At 49.2% G+C, this 18,912-nt stretch overlaps 3 protein-coding genes across 3 annotated transcripts in view; 1 reads left to right on the forward strand and 2 right to left on the reverse strand.

Moving 5' to 3' along the window:
- The window catches only part of LOC140119845 (uncharacterized), a 403,197-nt gene that overhangs the window by 213,957 nt on the left and 170,328 nt on the right, over positions 1-18,912 (reverse strand). The gene's annotated exons all lie outside the window — the stretch shown is intronic.
- The window catches only part of LOC140116889 (uncharacterized), a 448,339-nt gene that overhangs the window by 89,597 nt on the left and 339,830 nt on the right, over positions 1-18,912 (forward strand). The window lies entirely within an intron of this gene.
- LOC140119964 (uncharacterized) overlaps positions 6,630-18,912 on the reverse strand; it is a 50,426-nt gene continuing 38,143 nt past the window's right edge. Inside the window, exon 5 of the mRNA XM_072139400.1 lies at positions 6,630-9,223. Within this exon, the coding sequence (XP_071995501.1) occupies positions 7,450-9,223 (1,774 nt within the window). The 3' untranslated portion in view covers positions 6,630-7,449. The remainder of the gene's footprint in view (positions 9,224-18,912) is intronic.

The raw sequence follows: 18,912 nt of genomic DNA on the forward strand, positions 1-18,912 counted from the left end.
ACATGGCGGCAACTCAGTGCATTTAGGCATGTAGACATGGTCAAGACAATCTCCTGCAGTACAAACCGAGCATCAGTATGGGGAAGAAAGGTGATTTGTGGTCTTTGAACGTGGCATGGTTGTTGGTGCCAGAAGGGCTGGTCTGAGTATTTCAGAAACTGCTGATCTACTGGGATTTTCACGCACAACCATCTGTAGGGTTTACAGAGAATGGTCCGAAAAAGAAAAAACATCCAGTGAGCGGCAGTTCTGTGGGCGGAAATGCCTTGTTGATGCCAGAGGTCAGAGGAGAATCGGCAGACTGGTTCGAGCTGATAGAAAGGCAACAGTGACTCAAATCGCCACCCGTTACAACCAAGGTAGGCAGAAGAGCATCTCTGAACGCACAGTACGTCGAACTTTGAGGCAGATAGGCTACAGCAGCAGAAGACCACACCGGGTGCCACTCCTTTCAGCTAAGAACAAGAAACTGAGACTACAATTTGCACAAGCTCATCGAAATTGGACAGTAGAAGATTGGAAAAACGTTGCCTGGTCTGATGAGTCTCGATTTCTGCTGCGTCATTCGGATGGTAGGGTTAGAATTTGGCGTCAACAACATGAAAGCATGGATCCATCCTGCCTTGTATCAGCGGCTCAGGCTGGTGGTGGTGTCATGGTGTGGGGAATATTTTCTTGGCACTCTTTGGGCCCCTTGGTACCAATTGAGCATCGTTGCAACGCCACAGCCTACCTGAGTATTGTTGCTGACCATGTCCATCCCTTTATGAGCACAATGTACCCTGTAACATCTGATGGCTACTTTCAGCAGGATAATGCGCCATGTCATAAAGCTGGAGTCATCTCAGACTGGTTTCTTGAACATGACAATGAGGTCACTGGACACAAATGGCTCCACAGTCACCAGATCTCAATCCAATAGAGCATCTTTGGGATGTGGTGGAACGGGAGATTCGCATCATGGATGTGCAGCCGACAAGTCTGCGGCAACTGTGTGATGCCATCATGTCAATATGGACCAAAATCTCTGAGGAGCTTCCAGCACCTTGTTGTATCTATGCCACGAAGAATTGAGGCAGTTCTGAAGGCAAAAGGGGGTCCAACCCGTTACTAGCATGGTGTACCTAATAAAGTGGCCGGTGAGTGTAGTGTGCTAGTATACTTCATGCCTTTAGGAGCTTGGGGACCAAGGTACTTATTCCACATGACATCAGGAAGAAGGTGAGAGGCAAAAGATCAGGAAAGAAAACAGAAAAAATTTGGCCCAATAGACTATCTGTACTATCTGTACTGTATACAAACACATATATATACAGCTACATACATAGTCATATATACACCCCACACCTATACTGTATACAAACACATATATATACAGCTACATACATAGTCATATATACACCCCACACCTATACTGTATACAGAGACATATATATACAGCTACATACATAGTTATATATACACCCCACACCTATACTGTATACAGAGACATATATACACCCCACACCTATACTGTATACAGAGACATATATATACACCCCACACCTATACTGTATACAGAGACATATATATACAGCTACATACATAGTCAAATCCTGTATATGAGAATTTTGCTGACTTATATCCCCTTTTCCTTGAGTCGGTGAGGCAGCATACACACATCTGGGCTAAAACGGCTTTCGCAGGTATGTAAGAAGTGTCTGCGCTGGGATTGTGTCGCACGCGACCCTTTTGTGGCGCGGCTGCACTGGCCTCCATGCAACACAAATTAGGTGACGTGCTGTCAGACAGTCCGACTGATTCTGAAAGATGATGAACTCTGTCGGACTAGTGAGGGGAGCGACACATGCACGACTTTGGGCACAGGATCTTAGTGAATCTCCGCACACAGCATTATAGTCGGACAATGCACTTTCTGTGACCCTGTAAGTAAATGCGCCCCATAGTGTCCTTCCCCTTTTGGAACAGACTCTGTACCTTTCCGGAGTACTTCTTTTAGTAGTAGTTTGGCACAACACGGGGAGCTTCTAATCCCGAGGGATCCAGGGAGAGCTCTGTGGTCTCTTCATACAGTGCCACACAGAAGTGGGTGCGCAGAGGGTGTACATCAGCCAATTGGAGCTCTCTAGGAGCTGGCATGATGGCACCAGACGTTCCCCCTTTTACCAATGATTCATGCGGTCCTACAGCACCAATCATCTCCATGTGTTGCCCCCAATAACAACTGTGACGCCAATTGTGACGGATATTGCTGCTATTGGCTGGTCTGCATTTACCAGCTTAGACCATCCAACCCTGATGCATCTCCATGACTTCCGACCACACAATGTCCCTGTCCAAGAGATCTTTCCACATCTGCGGGAATCTCGTGAGTGAGATATCATAAAAGTATCCATTTAGCTCCTCCTGCGTCTTATTCTTATGAGACGAAAATAGTACTTCATAATGTTTTGTAAAAATTTCGATAATTTCAAGTCCCCCGTGAACCCCCCTCCAGGTCTCTCTATAGTTTGCGGAGTCTTTATTGTTATTCAAAAATTCATTAATCCCATTAGCAATCCACTCCTGTTTCCCCAACATGTTCAGCCATGTTGGAGAAGTCCTGATTCTTAAACCCACCAGGGACGCTATCTTATTCAATATTATTACCAGGGTTGAGTGGTCTGATATCCCTTTAATACCAAAGATAACCTTCTTAACTAGGCGCAAAACCTTATCATCAGCGAGTGCCCTATCTAATGGCGAGAATGGCAAGCAGGAACCCCAGTAGCAAGAGTATTCTCGCTTGCCGGGGTTACACAGCCTCCAAATATCGAGCCAATTACAATTTTTGACCATCACTGCAAAATTTTTAATTTGAAGAAATACTTGTCTAATGTGAAAAGTGTCTATTTGATGATCCATTATTGTGTTAAAATCTCCAACCAACAGAGTTTATGAGTCCCCAATTTCAGTAGAGAATATATAAAGTGTATAATTATATGAGGTGAATAGGGTGGAAGAACATAAATGTTTGCTATTACCCATTTCTCTCCCTCTAAATTACTAGAAAGAAAAATAAATCTACCTTCTGTCGCGGCCGCAATCTCACTTACCTGTCCTCGTTCTGGCGGTCGTGGGCACGCATTCCCGCCTCCTAGGGCATGCGCACCAGTTCACAAAGATTTAAAGGGCCATTCCCAGAATCCCTTATAACGCAGCCTCTCCCTGCACACCCCCCTGGATCTTTGTGGCTTATAGCTATTGAGAAAGCTTGTTCCTGATGCCCTGTTTCCTCTGCGATTTCCCGGTGGGATGCCAGTTCCGTTATTGACTCTGATCCCGTGATGCCTGTCTTGACCTACCACTATGTCCCAGACTCTGATCCTGTGGTGCCTGGCTCGACTTCCTGCCTGTCCCCAACCACGATCTTGCCTCACAATTCTGTACTTTGCCTTGGCCACCACCACGAACAAAGTCACGCCTCTCGAGCGTACCACGCCACAGCAAGTCCAACCCGCTTTGCGGCAGGCTCTGGTGAAAACCGGGTGCCAGTTAGACTCCACTCCCAGGTGTTGGCTTTCGGTGGTCCAGTGGGTCCACTACCCCTGGTGCCTGACATCTTCACTATCTATTTCAACCCTTTCCTCTTGAAATTCTACAATCCCTGTGAAATAAATTTGAGACCCCTTGGGAATATGCAGATCCAAAAGAGTGGAAAATTTTCCCAACCCAATTTTTTTTATCAAAATTTCCCCTTTATCCTCCAGGAGATGTGTTTCCTGAAGAGCAATCAGGTCAGAACCCATACTGCCACCTGCTTCTGATGTATCCGGTGGGGTCTCCCTCAACGTTCATCTCTACGCCGGGCCCTGCAAGTTTCCGGCTGCAGCGAGTGTGCAGGCTTAGGGACAGTAACGCCCCACGCCAGCCCGCACCCCCTCTTCACGCCCCTTCACATTCCACTGGCATGAAGGTGGCGGATTGGGGAGAATAATTCCAAGTGCTAGCAATAAGCTAGGATTTGCGATTATTTCAGGGCTTCAGGGTGCAGAGGCCCTGATAAATATCCCCCAATATTTTCATAGTCTTAACTCCCTTTTCCTAAACCCCTGAGACCACTTAAAGTTATACGATGAGGGAAGAAGAAGGAACCTGCAGGGTAAAAGAGAGAGAGAAAAAGAGAGAGGAAGAAAAAAAAGAAGAAGGGGGGAAAAAAAATCAAACTAAGAACCCCTGTAGTCAAGATAGCAGTGCCAGCCACAAGTGCCTCATGCCAGATCCCAACCTGTGACTTCTACTCCATTCATCCCTACCCCCCCCCCCCCCACTATCTTTGACCACCTGTCTTTCATTTTGTATTTTAGCTGATTTTATTTCCTTCTTATAAAATTTTGGTAAGTGCTTTGCAATAATTGAAGACTTCACATGACCCGACAGATTTATATTTTTTAAATGCCCTCTTTTTTTTCATTTATTGCCCTTTTAACTGTAGCTATAAGCTACGCAGGGGGTTATCTCGTCTGTCTATACCCGTTACCTATAGGAATAAAGACCCAGTATAGATTTGAATGTCTCACATTTAACATTAGTCTCATCATGTGACAGTATCTGATCCCAGTCTATACAATGTGATGGTACTAAGGGGGGCATTACACTGGGTGGGGTAAGGTTACGGCTTAGAAAGGGCCATAGACCCTCCACTGCTCCACATGCGAATCCAACCTATTACCCCAGCGACCCTCCCCATGTGAAATCCTTCCCACATCCCCCTTGTGCAGACTGCACCCCACAGACATACAGCACAGCCCACCCCCATGGGACAGACCGCACCCCACAGACATACAGCACAGCCCACCCCCATGGGACAGACCGCACCCCACAGACATACAGCACAGCCCACCCCCATGGGACAGACCGCACCCCACAGACATATAGCACAGCCCACCCCCATGGGACAGACCGCACCCCACAGACATACAGCACAGCCCACCCCCATGGGACAGACCGCACCCCACAGACATACAGCACAGCCCACCCCCATGGGACAGACCGCACCCCACAGACATACAGCACAGCCCACCCCCATGGGACAGACCGCACCCCACAGACATACAGCACAGCCCACCCCCATGGGACAGACCGCACCCCACAGACATACAGCACAGCCCACCCCCATGGGACAGACCGCACCCCACAGACATACAGCACAGCCCACCCCCATGGGACAGACCGCACCCCACAGACATACAGCACAGCCCACCCCCATGGGACAGACCGCACCCCACAGACATACAGCACAGCCCACCCCCATGGGACAGACCGCACCCCACAGACATACAGCACAGCCCACCCCCATGGGACAGACCGCACCCCACAGACATACAGCACAGCCCACCCCCATGGGACAGACCGCACCCCACAGACATACAGCACAGCCCACCCCCATGGGACAGACCGCACCCCACAGACATACAGCACAGCCCACCCCCATGGGACAGACCGCACCCCACAGACATACAGCACAGCCCACCCCCATGGGACAGACCGCACCCCACAGACATACAGCACAGCCCACCCCCATGGGACAGACCGCACCCCACAGACATACAGCACAGCCCACCCCCATGGGACAGACCGCACCCCACAGACATACAGCACAGCCCACCCCCATGGGACAGACCGCACCCCACAGACATACAGCACAGCCCACCCCCATGGGACAGACCGCACCTCACAGACATACAGCACAGCCCCCCATGGGACAGACAGCACCCCACAGACATACAGCACAGCCCCCCATGGGACAGACCGCACCCCACAGACATACAGCACAGCCCACCCCCCATGGGACAGACCGCACCCCACAGACATACAGCACAGCCCTCCATGGGACAGACCGCACCCCACAGACATACAGCACAGCCCCCCATGGGACAGACCGCACCCCACAGACATACAGCACAGCCCGCCCCCCATGGGACAGACCGCACCACACAGACATACAGCACAGCCCCCCATGGGACAGACCGCACCCGACAGACATACAGCACAGCCCGCCCCCCATGGGACAGACCGCACCCCACAGACATACAGCACAGCCCCCCATGGGACAGACCGCACCCCACAGACATACAGCACAGCCCCCCATAGGACAGACCGCACCCCACAGACATACAGCACAGCCCGCCCCCCATGGGACAGACCGCACCCCACAGACATACAGCACAGCCCGCCCCCCATGGGACAGACCGCACCCCACAGACATACAGCACAGCCCCCCATAGGACAGACCGCACCCCACAGACATACAGCACAGCCCGCCCCCCATGGGACAGACCGCACCCCACAGACATACAGCACAGCCCGCCCCCCATGGGACAGACCGCACCCCACAGACATACAGCACAGCCCCCCATGGGACAGACCGCACCCCACAGACATACAGCACAGCCCGCCCCCCATGGGACAGACCGCACCCCACAGACATACAGCACAGCCCCCCATGGGACAGACCGCACCCCACAGACATACAGCACAGCCCCCCATGGGACAGACCGCACCCCACAGACATACAGCACAGCCCCCCATGGGACAGACCGCACCCCACAGACATAGCACCCAGAAGATTTTTGCAAAATGAGAATCCGTAGTGTAAAATACATTTATTTGATTACTTCACCAATAAACAAAATTTTAGTATTTTAAGAAGTACAGCGGCCAGAGCGCCCCCTACAGATCATAGAGGTTACAGTCGTAAATACTCCTATCAAAGGGGATTTATCTTGCAATTCAAACTTAAGTATACATTTAAAACATTGGACAACTTTATACAGCAGGAAACTTCTATATCGCCAACACAAGGTCACAGCGTTCCACCATCTTTGTGACACAGTGACGTCCAATCTGTCTAGTCGAGGGCTTTGTACATGATCATTTACATGGAGTAAAGGACCATTACAGGGGAGGACAAGCCTCCATCCAGGAGAGAACACACCGACTCCAGATGAACCTTCTACAGGAAGATACAAGTTACATGGGGAAGGAACTAGCGAATATATTGTTATACATCGGAGCAGCTTCTCCGTAACCAAGTCACAGGAGGAGGAGCTGCCGACAATGACAGGAGGTATGGAACAAAAGTCACCTGAGGAGCCATTTATCATCGGGGCCTTTCTTAGCTTTTAAATAATACATGATCTTTAATAGTTATCCGTAGGAAGGAAATCCATAAAAAGATCTGGTCACGTATTTTACACCAAGGACAATTATCTCATAACGGTCTGGCTCTTTTTGGTTATTTCATTTCCATTTTTCACTCCCCACCATCAAAAATCTATAACTTTTTTTATTCTTCCATGTACAGAGCTCTATTTGGGTTTGTTTTCTGCGTAACAAATTCCACTTCATAGTGATGGTATTTAATATTCCATCTCGTGTACTGGGAAGCTGGAAAAAAAATTCCATGGGTTAACATAGCTTCTCCCCTGTGTGAATTCTCTGATGTGTAACAAGAACTGATTTCCAAGCAAAACATTTCCCACATTCAGTGCATGAGAATGGTTTCTCCCCTGTGTGAATTCTCTGATGGGAAGCAAAGTTAGATCTGTTAGTAAAGCTTTTCCCACATTTTGAACATGAAAATGGCTTCTCTCCTGTGTGAATTCTCTGATGTATAACGAGGTCCGATTTCCGACTAAAATATTTCCCACATTCTAGACATGAAAATGGCTTCTCCCCTGTGTGTATTCTCTGATGCATAAGAAGCTGTTCTTTCTGACTAAAATATTTCCCACATTCAGTACATGAAAATGGCTTCTCTCCTGTGTGAATTCTCTGATGTATATCGAGGTCCGATTTCCGACTAAAATATTTCCCACATTCAGTACATGAAAATGGCTTCTCTCCTGTGTGAATTCTCTGATGTATAACGAGGTCCGATTTCCGACTAAAATATTTCCCACATTCAGTACATGAAAATGGCTTCTCTCCTGTGTGGATTCTCTGATGTATTAGAAGATCTGAATATGAAGTGAAACATTTCCCACATTCTGGACATGAAAATGGCTTCTCCCCTGTGTGAGTTCTGAGATGGGATTGAAGACCACGTTTATGACGAAAACATTTCCCACATTCAGAACATAACAATGGTTTCTCTCCCGTGTGAATTCGCTGATGTTCAATAAGTGTTGATTTAAAACCAAAGCGTTTCCCACATTCAGTGCATAAAAATGGTTTCTCTCCTGTGTGAGTTCGCTGATGTTCAATAAGTTTTGATTTAAAACCAAAGCGTTTCCCACATTCAGTACATGAAAATGGCTTCTCCCCTGTGTGACTTTTCACATGTTGATCAAAACTATATTTCTGGATAAAGTTTTTCTCACATATTGAACATGAAAATGGCTTCTCTCCTGTGTGAGTTCTCTGATGTCTAGCAAGCGAAGTTTTCCGGGTAAAACATTTCCCACATTCAGTACATGAAATTGCCTTCCCTCTTGTGTGAGTTCTCTGATGTCTTCGAAGATCTGCATTCACAGGAAAACACTTCCCACATTCAGTACATGAGAATGGCTTCTCCCCTCCGTGAATTCTCTGATGTACAGTAAAGTTAGATCTGTTATTAAAACTTTTCCCACATTTTGAACATGAAAATGGCTTCTCTCCTGTGTGGATTCTCTGATGTGTTTGAAGATCTGAATTTGACGTGAAACATTTCCCACATTCTAGACATGAAAATGGCTTCTCCCCTGTGTGAGTTCTGAGATGGGATTGAAGACCTTGTTTATGACGAAAACATTTCCCACATTCAGCGCATAACAATGGTTTCTCTCCCGTGTGAATTCGCTGATGTTCAATAAGTGCTGATTTAAAACCAAAGCGTTTCCCACATTCAGTGCATAAAAATGGTTTCTCTCCCGTGTGACTTCTCACATGTTGATCAAGTCTTGATTTTTGGGTAAAGTTTTTCTCACATTTTGAACATGAAAATGGTTTCTCCCCTGTGTGAGTTCTCTGATGTCTACCAAGCGAAGATTTCTGGGTAAAACATTTCCCACATTCAGTACATGAAAATGGTTTCTCTCCTGTGTGAATTCTCATATGTTGATCAAGTCTTGATTTCTGGGTAAAGTTTTTCTCACATTTTGAACATGAAAAAATCTTTTCCTCTCGGTGACTTTGAAGATGAATGAGAAGATTTGATTTCTTAGTAAAACGTTTCTCACATTTGGGACATGAAAACTTCCTCTTATCTCCATGATTTCCCTCCTCTGTGGAAAGATGTGACTGATTATCTTCTACTTCACCACAAGGAGATGAGGGGGGACGTTCATGGGAACCTCTTGTACTTTTAACGCCTGGAAAAAATATAACCAAGAAATTAAACTTATTTTTTTCCCAGTTACGAGCAGAAGTAAAGTGACATCATTTATAGTAATTAATATTACAATACGCTGCCATATAATTAGTTTAAAATCCAATCAGATAGAAGTCATGAAACCTCGGGGAGAGATGATACTACAAGCCGGGCTATAAAGGCTGCAGTATGGTGCCGGCAGAAATAACAAGTCATCACATATAATAATCATCACTTGTAGGGTCTGCGGAGAGACGCATTTATAATTTGTAGACTTTTTGTATTGGTTTTTATTCAGTATTAGACCGGCAGAGAGGAGAGGGAGAGGAGAAGCGAGGAGACAGATGGATTAGCCGGGCAGCAGAGCTGAGGATAGATGGGAGGGGCATCAGAGTTAAGGTCCATGCACACTAATGTATGGGGGCGTACATACGCCCCCAAGTTTACACCCCCTTAGTTGTCTATGGCGGCCGGGCTTGGCCCAGGCGGAGGATAGTGAGGCAGAACGGCCGGAGTGCACCGAGTACAGATAAGTCACTCAGTAGGAGGGGAGGAGCTGCTGTCTGTGTTTTTCACAGGCAGCAGTTCAGAACTGAGTGTTCAAAGTTGTAAACTCTTAAAACTACCTTGAGGTGACTTTGGGACACTAAACCAACTATATGTCCTCACTGTTAAGTGTCCCAAATTGCCCCATATGACAGCTATTCATGCCCACATATATACTGCCCTATGCCCGGATCTCTTGTCGTTGTACTAAACATGACAGATCTGCCGATAAATCCGGAGCTGTAACTTTGCTCTACACAACCCAGCCAAATTAGTACCCCCAATATTGTCCCTGCTATTAGGTTTATTTGGTCCATGAGCAGCTATAGCAGGACTACGGTCACTGTATAGATTAATGACAGTATGGAGGTAATAAGTATTTGTTGTGTGTGGGTAGTGTTCCTCACTGTATGGAGGTAGTGTTCCTCACTGTATGGGGGTAGTGTTCCTCACTGTATGGAGGTAGTGTTCCTCACTGTATGGGGGTAGTGTTCCTCACTGTATGGGGGTAGTATTCCTCACTGTATGGGGGTAGTATTCCTCACTGTATGGGGGTAGTGTTCCTCACTGTATGGGGGTAGTGTTCCTCACTGTATGGGGGTAGTGTTCCTCACTGTATGGAGGTAGTGTTCCTCACTGTATGGGGGTAGTGTTCCTCACTGTATGGGGGGAGTGTTCCTCACTGTATGGGGGTAGTGTTCCTCACTGTATGGGGGTAGTGTTCCTCACTGTATGGGGGTAGTGTTCCTCACTGTATGGGGGTAGTGTTCCTCACTGTATGGGGGTAGTGTTCCTCACTGTATGGGGGTAGTGTTCCTCACTGTATGGCGGTAGTGTTCCTCACTGTATGGGGGTAGTGTTCCTCACTGTATGGGGGTAGTGTTCCTCACTGTATGGGGGGGGGTAGTGTTCCTCACTGTATGGAGGTAGTGTTCCTCACTGTATGGCGGTAGTGTTCCTCACTGTATGGCGGTAGTGTTCCTCACTGTATGGGGGTAGTGTTCCTCACTGTATGGCGGTAGTGTTCCTCACTGCATGGGGGTAGTGTTCCCCACTGTATGGGGGTAGTGTTCCTCACTGTATGGGGGGGGGGGGGGTAGTGTTCCTCACTGTATGGGGGGTAGTGTTCCTCACTGTATGGAGGTAGTGTTCCTCACTGTATGGATGTAGTGTTCCTCACTGTATGGCGGTAGTGTTCCTCACTGTATGGAGGTAGTGTTCCTCACTGTATGGGGGTAGTGTTCCTCACTGTATGGGGGCAGTGTTCCTCACTGTATGGGGGCAGTGGTCCTCACTGTATGGCGGTAGTGTTCCTCACTGTATGGGGGCAGTGGTCCTCACTGTATGGGGGCAGTGGTCCTCACTGTATGGGGGCAGTGGTCCTCACTGTATGGGGGCAGTGGTCCTCACTGTATGGGGGTAGTGTTCCTCACTGTATGGGGGTAGTGTTCCTCACTGTATGGTGGTAGTGTTCCTCACTGTATGGTGGTAGTGTTCCTCACTGTATGGGGGTAGTGTCCCTCACTGTATGGGGGTAGTGTCCCTCACTGTATGGAGGTAGTGTTCCTCACTGTATGGGGGTAGTGTTCCTCACTGTATGGGGGTAGTGTTCCTCACTGTATGGGGGTAGTGTTCCTCACTGTATGGGGGTAGTGTTCCTCACTGTATGGGGGTAGTGTTCCTCACTGTATGGAGGTAGTGTTCCTCACTGTATGGAGGTAGTGTCCCTCACTGTATGGGGGTAGTGTTCCTCACTGTATGGCGGTAGTGTTCCTCACTGTATGGGGGCAGTGGTCCTCACTGTATGGGGGCAGTGGTCCTCACTGTATGGCGGTAGTGTTCCTCACTGTATGGGGATAGTGTTCCTCACTGTATGGCGGTAGTGTTCCTCACTGTATGGGGGTAGTGTTCCTCACTGTATGGGGGTAGTGTTCCTCACTGTATGGAGGTAGTGTTCCTCACTGTATGGAGGTAGTGTCCCTCACTGTATGGGGGTAGTGTTCCTCACTGTATGGCGGTAGTGTTCCTCACTGTATGGGGGCAGTGGTCCTCACTGTATGGGGGCAGTGGTCCTCACTGTATGGGGGTAGTGGTCCTCACTGTATGGGGGTAGTGGTCCTCACTGTATGGGGGTAGTGTTCCTCACTGTATGGGGGTAGTGTTCCTCACTGTACGGGGGTAGTGTTCCTCACTGTACGGGGGTAGTGTCCCTCACTGTATGGGGGTAGTGTTCCTCACTGTATGGAGGTAGTGTCCCTCACTGTATGGGGGTAGTGTTCCTCACTGGATGGGGGTAGTGTTCCTCACTGGATGGGGGTAGTGTTCCTCACTGGATGGGGGTAGTGTTCCTCATTGGATGGGGGTAGTGTTCCTCACTGTATGGGGGTAGTGTTCCTCGCTGTATGGGGGTAGTGTTCCTCACTGTATGGGGGTAGTGTCCCTCACTGTATGGGGGTAGTGTCCCTCACTGTATGGAGGTAGTGTTCCTCGCTGTATGGAGGTAGTGTTCCTCACTGTATGGCTGTAGTGTCCGTCACTGTATGGGGATAGTGTTCCTCACTGTATGGAGGTAGTGTTCCTCACTGTATGGCGGTAGTGTTCCTCACTGTATGACGGTAGTGTTCCTCACTGGATGGGGGTAGTGTTCCTCACTGGATGGGGGTAGTGTTCCTCACTGGATGGGGGTAGTGTTCCTCATTGGATGGGGGTAGTGTTCCTCACTGTATGGCGGTAGTATTCTTCACTGTATGACGGTAGTGTTCCTCACTGTATGACGGTAGTGTTCCTCACTGTATGACAGTAGTGTTCTTCACTGTATGGAGGTAGTACCCCAACGCTGTATGGCGGTATTATTCCTCGCTGAATGGCGGTAGTATTACTTACGGTATGACGGTAATATTCCTCTCTGTATGACGGTAATATTCCTCAGTGTATTTGCTTCTTCTTAGTGATATTCTTGGTGATGTTGGCCTTTCTATGGTGGTCTGTTTATTATCTTTATCATATAGTACTGGTCACCATGGGGCAGTATTATATACTTGTACAGCCAGTAGGAGGTCCAATAAAATAGGACTAATAGGTACAGATGAGATTTACACAGTGTCAGAGAGGGGACTAAAGACATTGGGGCTCATTTACCAAGGGTCCATTAATAGTGAAGGATGGGTCTGGTGACACCTCCCTAGCCAGAGTTATAGTCCCCCCCCCCTCCTCCTCACAGGTCCTTTTTCTTCACCATTAGGTCAGCACGGTGGCTTAGTGGTTAGCATTACATCCTTGCAGCACTGCGGACCTGGGTTCAAGTCCCAAGGTCAACATCTGAAAACAGTTTGTATGTTTATCCATGTTTGCGCATGTTTCCTCTGGTTTCCTCCCACACTCTAAAAAACATACTGGTAGGTCGATTAGATTGTAAGCCCTATTGGGGACAGGAACCGATTTGGCAAGCTCTGTGCAGCGCTGTGTAATCTGTGTGCTATATAAAGGAATTATTTATTTATTATAATTCACCCTATTACGATCCACAATTCTCACAATCGTCTCCAGGACTTCTCCCGTTAATCTCCCATACTCTGAAACTCTCTACCAAAATGTGTCAGACCATCCCCCACCTTCAAAACTTCAAACGTAACCTGAAAACCCACCTGGTTAGGATCTACAACACACAATTATTGCACTGCTCCCTCACCTTGTGTCTCCATCTAACCCTCATATAGATTGTGACCTCTCAGGGGCAGGGTCCTCCTCCCACTTGATTCAGATCTCTGTAGTTTTGTGTTTTGTAATTTGCATTTGTGTCAGGATTCGGGATTAGTGCATCCTCTGGACCGGAATCTAAGTGGCACCTGGTCTCACCAGAGCCCGCCGCAAAGCCAGATGGTCTTGCTGCGGCGGGCTACCAACAGGTCGATTCACCACCAGGTGCGACTAGCCCGCGGTGGCAGTCGAGGTACCTTAGCAGAAGGGTCAGGTTCAGGGCTGGCGGCAGAGGTGCAAGGTCAAGTCCAATTCGGGGTCAGCAACAGGAGGTCAAGGCAAATGGGAACAAGACACAGGAACCCAGGAATATCGCTGGGGAACTTTCTATAAGCGTAGGCACAAAGATCCAGCAGGGTTTGCAGGAAGAAGCAGGCTTTTTCTGAAAATGGCCGGCACCAATTAGTGGGGCGCTGGTCCTTCAAATTCTAAAGTGAGAAATTTTTGAGAACCGGATGAATGAATGAGGGTTACACAGCGCTGCACCCCAGGATGCCCAGCCACACGAGAGCAATGTTCCTAAGACAAAATCTTTGAAGGGCAGGTCGGACATAAGTCTTTCCCGGTGGGAGTTGCCTGAGATCCAATGGAGCCGCCACAACCAGCCGTTCAGGAGGGATGATATGCCGAGGAGCCAGTTCTTCCCCACTAACATTAGAGGCACGAGAGAGAGCATTTGCCTTGATGTTCTTCTCTGCAGGACGCTTATGATCCGTATACACACAGACCGGATGCCAAGCTCCCTCCAAAAGATATCGCCATTCTTTCAGGGTAAGCTTAATGGCCAGAAGTTCTCTATCTCCTATAGTGTAACTTCTCTCTGAAAATGTTTTGGAGAAGAAACGGCATGTGAGAGTCCAGCCCTTAGGCCCTTTTTGGGTGAGCACTGCCCCAGCACCTACAGAGGATGCATCCATTTGGTAAGAGGACAGCAGTGTATTATACACCACAAATATATAACCTTTAATTCCATCTATCAGAAGGTGGTTACCAACGGTTAGAAGCGCCTCCCAGCTGGGCACCTCTAGGGCGTGGTGGAGCTAAAGGTATTGATAAAATTAGTTATGCGCCAAGTCTTCCTTGAATTGATCATAGGCTTTCATCTGAATAGAACCGCGCTACCTTAACTTAGACATTTAGCCTCCTAGCTATGAAATCCTACCCAACACTCCATCTCCTTCAAACATGGGTCCAGCCACATTAAATTGAATCTCGTGCACCCCTCCAGATTCAATAATAGTTTGACCTTTTGCCAAATGGAAGTGGTGGATTGTAGTGAGGACCTGGCTATGAGGCTTATAGGTTAAAAGAGGAGCAAAGGCAGCAAGGACTTCTGAGACCGGGAGAGTCTGGAGCCATTAATAGTGAAGAATGGGTCTGGTGACACTTCTCTAGCCAGAGTTATAGATCCCCCCCCTCCTCACAGGACCTTTTTCTTCACCATGTGCTGAGCTTCTAGGGCAGCACGGTGGCTTAGTGGTTAGCACGTGAGAGTCCAGCCCTAAGGCCCTTTTTGGGTGAGCACTGCCCCAGCACCTACAGAGGATGCATCCACCTCTAGATGAAAGGACTTCTCAGTGTCAGGCCTGGTGAAAACTGGAGCTGAGGCAAAGGCAGACTTTAACCTTGAGAAGTCCTCTTCAGCCGCCAGAGGTGGGGATTGGTGCCCTTCTTGGTGAGCGCCACGATGGGAGACACTAGAGTGTCTTGTTGAGTCCGTGATAGCCAATGCAGGGACGCAAAGAGCCGTCCTTCCTGGTCACAGTAAAGAACCCTGCACCGGCTGGAGAGGAGGACTCACGTATAAACCCTCTCTGTAGGTTCTTTTTAGTATACTCGGACATGGCAGGAGTCTCAGGTACGGAGAGAGGGTACACCCGACCCCGGGAGGAGAGGTACCCGGAAACAGATAAATAGGGCAGTCGTAGGGATGTGGTGGCTCGGCCTGCTTCTTAGAGAACACATTGGCAAAGTCCCGGTAACATGTAGGTAGGGCCTCTAGAGGCTTAGAAGTCAAGGAGAAGGCCAAGACTGTCACTGGCCGAGACGCTTCCATACAGTGGGACTGACACTCTGGACCCCAACGAAGAATCTCCCCCTTCATCCAGTTGAGAACGGGTGCATGAAGCTGCAGCCACGGAAGACCCAGAAAGAGGGAGGAGGTAGAGCGGGGCAACACGTAGAAGGACAGCCTCTCCTTATGTAGAGCACCAACTTGCAGGGAGTGTGGTACCTGACTGGATCAGAGAGAATTTGCCCGCTGACCGAGGAGATTACCAGAGGCTTCTCGAGAAAGACCACAGGGAGGTGGTGCCGGGACACCAGGGGGGCATCCACAAAGTTCCCTGAGACCTGAAAGCAGAGACCTGGATCTGGGTGCAGGTGCCAACACTGAGGAGCACAGGAATAGTCAGAAGTGGAGAAGCTTGGCTCACACGTAGGGACGTTTCTTCCAAGAACCCTAGGTGCTGGCATTTCCCAGACGTTGGGGAAGGACAGGACAAATCCCAATGAAGTGCTCCGCGCTGGCACAATACAGGCAGAGCTTCCCCAGACGTAGTCTGGAACGCTCCTGGAGAGAGAGTCAGGTTCGGTCCACCTGCATAGCTCTTCTGCAGCCGGTTTGGTCAGAAGCTGGAGCAGCTTTTGGAAAGCAGGAGCCAGGCGTGGTAAACGTCGTGGATGGACTTGATGTTGTTCGTGACGTTTCCTAAAGCGCACTTCAATCCGAGTGGCTAAGGAGCAGAGTCCCTTTCTGAAAGTAGCGGACAGGGCTGCATCGTTCCAGGAGATTTCTGAGGCCAGGGTATGGAACTGGACAGCAAAATCTCCTACGGATAAGTCGCCTTGGCGCAGGTTCAACAATGCAGTCTCAGCAGAAAAGGCCCGTGCAGGTTCTTCGAACACAGACCGGAACGCCACCAGAAATGCAGCGAGGGTAGCCGTGACCCGGTCATCTCTGTCCCAGAGTAGCCCAGGCCATTTCCGGAGAGGGGGCTGAGGATAAATGTCACCTTGGACGCTCCATAACAAATTGAGACAGCATGAGTTCTATGTGCAGGGAGCACCGAGTTATAAAGCCCCTGCACAGCTTGGGTTCTACATCATATTTGCCGGGTATAGACAGCCGTAGCCTGGGTTCTGCAGCAGGAAGACAAGCCGGAGTGGCAGAAATCACGGGAGCAGCCTCAGGAACCTGTTGCTGATGCTGAGTGGCTAGCAGCTGGTGGTGACTTGCCCCAGCTGTTCACGTTGTGCGGCAATCTGCCGGGATTGCTGGACCGCGATATTGGCAAGATCAGGCCGACCGGGAAGTGGAACCCCGGTGGGATCCATGGCCGCATCTTACTGTCAGGATTCGGGATGAGTGGATACTTTGGACCACCGCTGGAGGTGGTACTAGCCGACATCTGGGACCGGAATCAAAGTGGCACCTGGTCTTCACCAGAGCCCGCCGCTAAGTGGGATGGTCTTGCTGTGGCGGCGTACCATCAGGTCGTTCCAAAGGTGTGAGTAGCCCGAGGTGGCAGCCAAGGTCGAAGTACCTTAGCAGGAGACAGTCTCGTGGTCAGGTTCAGGCACAGGGTCAGGGCAGGCAACAGAGATGCAAGTTCAAGTCCAATCCAGGGTCAGCAACAGGGGGTCCAGGGAGATGGGAATGGGAACGCAGACACACGAGACACAAGAACGCAGGATGCGGGAACATGGGAGAAGGACAAACAGGAAAGCAGGAACATGGGAACACAGGAGCAGGAATATCGCTGAGGAGCTTTCTCTCAGGGTTTGCAGGAAGAGGCAGGCTTAAATAGGTTTCCTGAAAATGGGTTTCCTGAAAATGGGTTTCCTGACATTTGCCCCACCTGGCTCCTGCCTTCCAAAACCCCCTTCAGCCACCTGCCGTGTAGCTCAGCTGTCTCCCCAGGAGCGTTCCCGTCGACGACAGGAGAACCTCTGTCTCTATTGTGCTAGTCCGGAACACTTCCTTCAGACTCTGTCTTCAGCATCCGGGAAATGCACACACCTAGGGTTCTTGGAAGAAGCGTCCCTAGGTGTGAACAAAGCTTCTTCAGGTCTGAACATACCAGTCTTACTCAGCTCCGGGACACGTAATCAGTTTCAAGTCTCTGCCATCCTGGATTCCGGTTCTGTAGGAAACTTCGTGGATGCTGCCCTGGTCTCTCAGTATCGTCTTCCTGTGGTCTGTCTCAAGAAGCTGCTGGTCATCTTGTCTGTCAGTGGGCAGATTCTCCATGCCCTGGTCCGGTACAGCACTGAACCCCTATGCCTGCTAGTGGGGGGCCTTGCACAAGGAGAGACTTTCATTTCATGTGCTAACCAACTGGCAGACCGGTGAAGTTTTCCAATGGTGACTTACTTGTATGCCAGTCACGCTGTTTGGAGCTACCTTGCTCCGTCTCCATCGTGTCTTCTCCGATGTCCTCCAAGCCTCTGGTGGGTCTTTCTGTACCATATTTGGACTTTGCCAATGTCTTTTCGGAGAAGTAAGCTTTGCCACCAAACTGTCCCTACGACTGTCCTATTGACCTGCTACCGGGCACATCTCCTCCACTGGGTTGTGTGTACCCACTGTCTGTGCCTGAGACCACAGCGATGTCGGGCTACGTGAAAGAGAGCCTGCAGAGGGGGTTAATACGCAAATCCTCTTCTCCTGACAGCCAAGAAGGATGGGTCATTCCGTCCATGCATAGACTATTCCGGCCTTAACAATCACTGTAAAGACCAGTTATCCATTGTTGTTGATCACGGAACTTTTCGACTGCTTACTTGGAACCAAGGTCTTTACCAAACTAGACCTGCGTAGGGCATATAACCTCATCCGTATCCACAAAGGCGATGAGTGGAAGACCGCCTTCAATACTTGTGATTGGCACTTTCAGTATCTAGTCACGCCAGAGCTGTTTGTCAGGAGTTTGTCAACGACATATTCAGAGACTTGCTATATACCTGTATCATGGTTGATCTTGATGATATTCTGGTGTTCTTTATGGACCTTGAGTCCCACCAGTCCCACGTACGGCAAGTCCTCTTGGACATCTCGGTCTGCAGTTCTCCAGTGTCCTTGACCAGTAGGACTTTGTGCTATACAGAGATTAATGGGCTTCGCCAATTACTACCGACAGTTAATAACACACTTCTTCTCCCTATTGTCTCACATTGAGGTGCTTTTGAGGAGGATTGTAGGTGAATCTTTCCTTGATGCTATTGTGACTTTAAAGGAAACCTAGCACCGCAAATCTACCTATTAAGGTAGATCG

Source organism: Engystomops pustulosus, chromosome 2 (genome assembly GCF_040894005.1).
Source record: "Engystomops pustulosus chromosome 2, aEngPut4.maternal, whole genome shotgun sequence".
NCBI classification, from domain to species: Eukaryota; Metazoa; Chordata; class Amphibia; order Anura; family Leptodactylidae; genus Engystomops; species Engystomops pustulosus.